We start from the raw sequence: 7052 nt of genomic DNA, 5'->3' as shown, positions 1-7052 counted from the left end.
GACGCTCTTCCGGGAAAAGGGCTGGATAACTCAGATCGAAAATTATTTTGCGTATAAAACTTCCCATAATCTGGTCACTGCTTGGGTCGAATTAGAAGGCGTCTACTCGGACATTAGCAACGTAACAAAAGCGACTGAATCAATTAAATGGCTGACGGCGGGAATAACCCAGCTCAAGCAAATAACATAGTAGGGTGCTCATACATGCACAGAACTTTTCAATCAAAGCGTGTATTCTTCGAATTAAAGTGTGTTTCTACAAAGAGTGTGGTTCTGGCCACCTGTGTGGATGCACTCTAATCGGATGAACAACCTATATGTATATGTACACATATACATAACATATATTTGTGCATGAACACAGATGGCAAGAAGGTTACTAATAACCCTCCGAAATAAAAATAGAACTCGCCAAACGCTCAGTATGCTCTCCTTGTTTATCAAGGCATGTGTTCCGCATAATCCTATAAATGACAGATCCCGTTGGAAGAAAGAAGCTGCCGCTGATCAAGAGAATAAACTGCACAAACATCACTGAGTGAACGGCAAAGAGCAACACACATTCCCGCATTAACTCCAGTAAAGTGGTAAAGTTTACGCAAGCAAAAGCGTTTTCGAAACCCTCCACTCTGACCGAATTGACTCTCCCAGTTCGAAGTGATTACAGCACGGTGAAATTCGCAAGAAATCTACAAAATGCAAGGAGTCTCGCGAACACATACGCTTGATTATTGAAATGATAACTATGACAACAGACTATCTCTTGCGAGTGATTTGTAGCGTGGGGAAAGTCGATAAATTTGAGGGAATCAGTTTGACAGAGTGCAGTGATAGATTCCATCTCAAACAGAAGCAGTTGAGCTCAAGACGGATTGTGCTGCTACACGAACTGGGTAAAACACTTTTAATGGGGTCATGAAGGGACAATTTCCTGCGAGTACTTCTTAGTGGGATGATAATCACACCGAATGGGATGGTTGCAATGGTTGATCAAACAGCGCTTAACGCCAGAACGTCTGTCCCCTACCACGCTGCGTTCACGAACACCCCATCCACGGGTCGCGTCCAAAGGCCAGCCGTCCCTAATGACCGAACATCACATCATTTGGACGGATGTGTCACGTGCAGGATACGGGCCAAACGAAGACATGCCCTGGTTGGTCAGAATGCCATCCGGTCCGAACCGAGAATTTCGACTCGACTCATCTCTCCCCATCACGGGGATTCCAGCACGACCTTGTGGAACATTCTCTCATTGTACTATTCGCATGTCAGATATTCGGAGTTCAAATCCTGGCACAGTCAACGAGGATCAGGACTAATATGAGTGGAACTCGACTCCAATTCTTCGTCCGGCGACGTCAAGAATAATTTCACCAGGGCAGAAAAAGGACTGTTCAAACCAAAATGATGTGGATGTGGATTATACAAACCTCACGAACACTCACATCCTATCACATAGACTCCTCGCGTTCAATTCACCTAGACACCTTTAAATTACTTATAAGCCTTGCATAAAATGTTCAAGAAGTGAGGAGTTCAATGACATTGCATTCTCAAGAATGAACACCCACTGTAAACTTGATGAACACAATCTCGAACTCCATCTCCGCCCGGATAACTCGTGAGTTTTTATATGACACCGACTACCTTTGGTCTGGTCCCTTGTTATAGATGACTTAGCCATTAAGAAGGGTTGCAGTCAGTTCATCATTGGTAAATATGTTGTCCGCTAACCAGCGTACATAGGTGTAGAGACATGAGGTTAGTAACTACAGGCCGATGGCTTAATGGTGACGCGGAATAGATAGTATAATCAGGTTAAATTAAATGTATTAACGATACTTGGTTGAAGACAGTCGAGTTATTTCCTAATCTTAGCACTATTCGACTTCTCAGATTACACTAACCAGAAAGGGGGGTGATCAATGCATCACAGTGGGTCATCTAAATGAATGAGAAGTTGACCGGCGGCATAGAACAATTGGTTGAAAGACCCATCAAACTGTACCATTCGGCTAAGTATCTCTTGTCAGTAGAGAGTTTGAATAGTTCTCAATGCGTAGCACAATTGCTCCACCTAATTTGATACTCACTTGCCCGTCGAGTGTAAACTTCATTGTGAACGACCCACGTGGCCTTGTGTCCTGTCTCCGGTTCTACGCAGTATTCGTATTTGGTGAGCTCAACAGGGGTAGATTACAAATGTAGCTCGACCGAAATTGCGGCGTTATGCGCAGAATTGGGATTAAAAGCTTCCGATCTTCATGAAACGATCGATGATTATCACTCACGTTTTCACATTTTTCCATCCTTACAGCGGAGCCGAGAACTATGAAGAAAGCACTGCTTGCTTTGTGTAAGTGAAACTCATACAGTTGCAGAATTGGGATCTATTTGATGGGTGGGTTTTTGGTCATTTTCACGCCTAATAGCATGACAAAGCATCACGCTCTGAATCTTATACACATGGATTGATCACGGATATCACGAAGTGGCTCAAAGGGCAATAGACGTAGTGGGCGGTGTTTGCCTTCATTGTCCGACAAATTAGAAGATTGTTGCTTTTCAGCAATAATCCCGTACTACTTATGCCAAACAATGGGCGTACATTCACTCACACTAAACAAACATTAGAAGAAAATTCATGTTTTGTACTGCGAGCACACGTACATGCAGACATACATAGAGTATTTCGGTGCGGCTCACGGTCAGTCACTGAAACAAGTCCGCAGGAAGGTCATCGTAGGCTAAAATATCTTGAGCCATTTCACAACAACCCCTTCGATTTCTGAATACATTCACCACCAGACCAACTCTTTGCGAGCCATTCCATTGAGATCAAGTACACTGCATATCAACACGCCAGTTCATCGTCCGTTAGTTCACCGTCAGACCAATTGATCAGACTGACTACTGTTACCCAAGCAGCACATGACGAACTTGACGTGCAAACTATGCAAAATCAACCGGTGTTACGAGACGTCACTCTGACGCTAACTCCAGCCCACGCTTGTGAACGCGTCCAGGTACTGACGATCTTGCGTTCCACAGACCATTAGTAACACTGAAACTGGTTCCCTGTGGTTTTCTGTTTCACCATAACAATTTAAACGTTGCAAGAATTTAGTGAAAAATATTGTTTTACTATTATGGTCACCTATCATTTCTAGGTATCCTAATCCTCTCTCAAGTTGGAACTGCAAAACCTGAAACGAGTCTACGGAATAAAAGTCCAAATTAACAGTTAAACCGACAGACGTTGAGGAGTATCAAGGGATGGGACACAACACTAGTACAATGAAAACGGATTACTTGCGGAACCGACTAGTTTAAAAGGGGATAAAACATTACATGCTGTTAACTGATGAAACACGTCTTTCGGACGTAGTTTTACCAAATCCGCTGATATGACCTCGTTTAATTTGGGGCTATTATCCTGTGATTTCCTCCATGCAACTGTTTAACTATGAGAACCCAAGCTTTCTCGATCGGGCTCGATTACGAACTACTAGGCGGCTCGTGTAACAGCTGAATATTCTGTCAGAATCAAGATTTTGCAGGTCAAGCAGGGAGCAACGACAAGTCACGATAACACAGAGAATATCCCAATCCAATGGGAATTCGGCTACCCATGTTGGTGTGTGTGAATCTGATGTCTACTTGTCCGTCAAGCATTGCTACCCGGCACCCTCTCCTGGCAGAAACTGCTCCTCAGTCCACCACGAAGCCGCCGAAACAAGTTCAGCCATCTGAAACTTATTTTTTCCAAAACATTGCGGTTAGTCTTTTTCTGGGGTGCGCAAATAAAACTTGTTCTTCAGGGCTGGCTATCCTATTTCTCCATTCTCAGTCTCACATGGTGGTGTGAAGCCTTTGCTCCTATTGCACTGAGTTCATCCGAGAAACCTTCTTTCAGTTTGTGATAGAAATTTTTATGGTTGTTCAACAAGCGGGACTATTTCAGACATTCCTTGTCTGATTAGATGCGGAACTCAGCAGCAATATACTCGTTCGGATTCCGCTTGTTCCTGAGTGAACAGTATCCCGATGAATTTTATCTAGTTTTTCTGTCTGTTTTGGCTGAAATCTGCCTCATTCCCATATGTTTGTACGCCACAACTGGGCCTCAGTCACACATGGACAGTGATAGGTTGACTCCATGCAAGTGTTATGACTCCCGATGTCAGGAAACCACAAGGCATACTGGTAGTTGTCATAGTCGATGAGGTCATCTGTTGGACTGAAAGCAGTCGTGTACTATCATTAGGGCAGGCAACCTGACCGGGCACAGGTTGCTGCTGTATGGCTCTTAAAGCCGGTTTGTCTGCTGTGGTCAGTATGCATCTAGCCCTCCAAGTCAGACTTCATTCTCAGGATTGTTTGTTCGTAAAGGCCCGGGTTAATATAGCTGCAAGCGACTCATCACCAATCGAGGAGAAGTTCTCAGTGCACTAAATGTTTTCATGTGCGATAATAGTAGCCTGTATGAAGGTTATTTACGGCATCCTCTGTAAAACGATAAGTACGTCAGCAAGCATGTACTCTAAACGGTCACAGGTAAGAACCAGTAAACCAGTGCCACCTAGCAAAGAGAAGTGAAAATCAAATGGTATTACAAAACTCATTTCCAGGATTTCTCCCATTTTTGATAGACTCCTTGTTTGCCGCTCTCCATTGTCATAATATTCAGCTGCACATGGAGCCGGTTTTTCCTACTATCAGTGTGTGTTGGATTTGCTGCGCATTTCAGGTTGTCAAAATTAAACAATATACCAGAACGTATGAACTGAAATCAATCGCTTACTTATAGAGAAGGGCATAGCGATGATTCATCAGTTGAATGGGTTGTGCTGCATCTCACTGTCCATTTAACAGTTGTTCTCTGGTCACACGTGACTTTGTCCATTTTCCTTCATCCGGTCCAGTGCAACGTCCTGAATTTCTATGTGCGTCTAAATGATGAGCCACTGTGAGGGTCGACGTCTAGAGACGGTATGTGATCGTATAGGGCACTCCTCACTTTTCTGTACACTGAAAGTTGGTCTACATTTGTCAACCATCAGCACAGCGTTTTTGTGGCTATTGCATTGTGAGTACTAAGGCGCAAACAGAGTTATCTGGCAACTAGGATGTGGGCCTGGAAAAGTGCGCCAATTTATTCCTTAGAACTAGGGCAACTTAATTAGTCGCGAGCTGACCACCGTTGCATTGTGATCAGCTATTTGATGAAAACGCTTTTGTTGGGAGCTCCAGTTCTCTCCCTGTCTAGGTCTCGGCTCTCTGGCAGTCTCCCAGCTCGCCTAGAACCACGAACTTTACAGGCTATGACACCTAAGCGCCAGTGCGTAGTATTGATGCATTGCTTTCAGTCATAATGATCATGATGACGGTGATGGCGATGGTCATTATGATGGTGTTGATGACGTATCTGGCGTCGTGGATTGTGAGATCGTGTTCACCTGACAAGGTTCACATGATCATTCTCGCAACTGTCTCGAAGCTCGTGACTGATATCATTGACGAGTATGCCTGTCGGGTTTACGTCGAATAAGTTATGTAAGAGGTTCCGCCGATGTCGGCTTGTCAAATTGTAAAGATCAGATGTTTTCTACAGTACTAATATCAGACATGTGGTCACTGGACCTTTTACAGTTCTATCCAGCGATATTTCTCTGACAATGATTCCCATCACCGCTTTCTCCTAAATGCATCCTTCGATAATAAGATCAGAGAAAATATGAACGAGAGGGTTAAGTAGTTGCATCAGGTAGGCTAGTGTCCCCTACACTTTTGATTGCTGTTGGTAGATTTCTAATACATGGCTGTTGTTCTCCCCGAAAAACAGTTTCGCTGATCTGTTGGATCGTTATCTTGTCCAATAACATTCCTACCGTACGCGCAGAGTGTGTATGTCTGCCATCGCTTGCACCTTGTACAGTCAATGCAGATTGTGGAGGTGGTGTTGCTGTATGCGCTAGCGAATGTACGTCAAGTTCATGCGTATGCTTTACAAACAATGCACCGTGCAATGCGACCATTCCTTGTGCCGCGACAAATGTGTGCTATTTACCTTGCCCACTGGTGACGACGACCGCGACCACCATCGTCGCGACGACCACAGGATTCCCCAGTTTCTTACTGCCTAAACTTCTTTTACTTCTGGACACATTGTACGTTGCCACTTTGCTAATGGCGATCTACGTTTTACTTGTTTTGGCAATATTAGTTGCCTTTTACCTCCTTAATTTCACCTAAATCTCGTCACCCCAACTACTCACTGACAAATTTCTCGGTGCCAGTTTGCCACAACACTACTCTAAACATTTTGGCCAGTGTACCTTTTCCAGCATGCACCAGAATTTGTCCACTTTTCAGTGTTATTTAGTAAAGATTGCATGAACAAAGTGATGCGCCGAAGTATTCTTGTTCTTCTCTCTTGTTATATCGGTATTTTGAAACGTATTTGGCCTGGTACTTCAGCAAAGCAGATGCCACTGAACTCAAACCCGCATGCAGAGTCCAGCCACTGGTGCAGCCTGGTCACACTCACCACGGTCTATCATTTGCGCCTGGTTCATCACGAGAGGAGCTACTGAACGTGACCTGTACTCAGAGGAACTTGGCATTAAAAGATTTCCGTGGTGACCAAAAGCGATCTGTCTGTCCTGAGGGTGGCTTCGGTGCAATATTGAGGGTTTCGCAAATTTTGTAGAAATTAATACGTCTCCAGATCCGAAACATTTTATTTTTTGCAGGAAATGGAAACCGGTTTGGGGAAACCCGAACGCATTGAAAGAGCCTGTGTTAAGCAAACAAACGTGATTCAAGTTATGTGCGGTCATTTAGAGAAGGAGAGAAATAGGCCAGATTCATTGTATTGCGCGAATGTATCTTTTACAGGCACAGAACGCTTGGTTGAGCAATCGGATCATTGTTGCCAAGTGTGATTCTTCAACTCCGTCTCACCTGGTTCGTGTAGTCATTAGATAATTTGGAAACCGACTGGGACTTTGTGACCGCAGCCCTAGTTATCAAACGGTAGACATAGC

At 44.1% G+C, this 7052-nt stretch overlaps 1 protein-coding gene across 1 annotated transcript; it reads left to right on the top strand.

The window, feature by feature from the left end:
* Positions 1 to 2334: 2334 nt before the first annotated feature.
* Positions 2335 to 6256, top strand: T265_14112 (hypothetical protein; the record flags this gene model as incomplete). The annotated part of the gene is made up of 2 exons (XM_009172082.1): positions 2335 to 2359; positions 5849 to 6256. Coding segments are annotated over 2 exons (432 nt in total), but the record flags the coding sequence as incomplete, so codon positions are not given.
* Positions 6257 to 7052: the final 796 nt, after the last annotated feature.

Source organism: Opisthorchis viverrini, assembly GCF_000715545.1.
Source record: "Opisthorchis viverrini unplaced genomic scaffold opera_v5_144, whole genome shotgun sequence".
NCBI lineage: Eukaryota > Metazoa > Platyhelminthes > Trematoda > Opisthorchiida > Opisthorchiidae > Opisthorchis > Opisthorchis viverrini.
The sequence above is the reverse complement of the archived record's forward strand: the minus strand, read 5'-3'. Positions and strand labels throughout refer to the sequence as shown.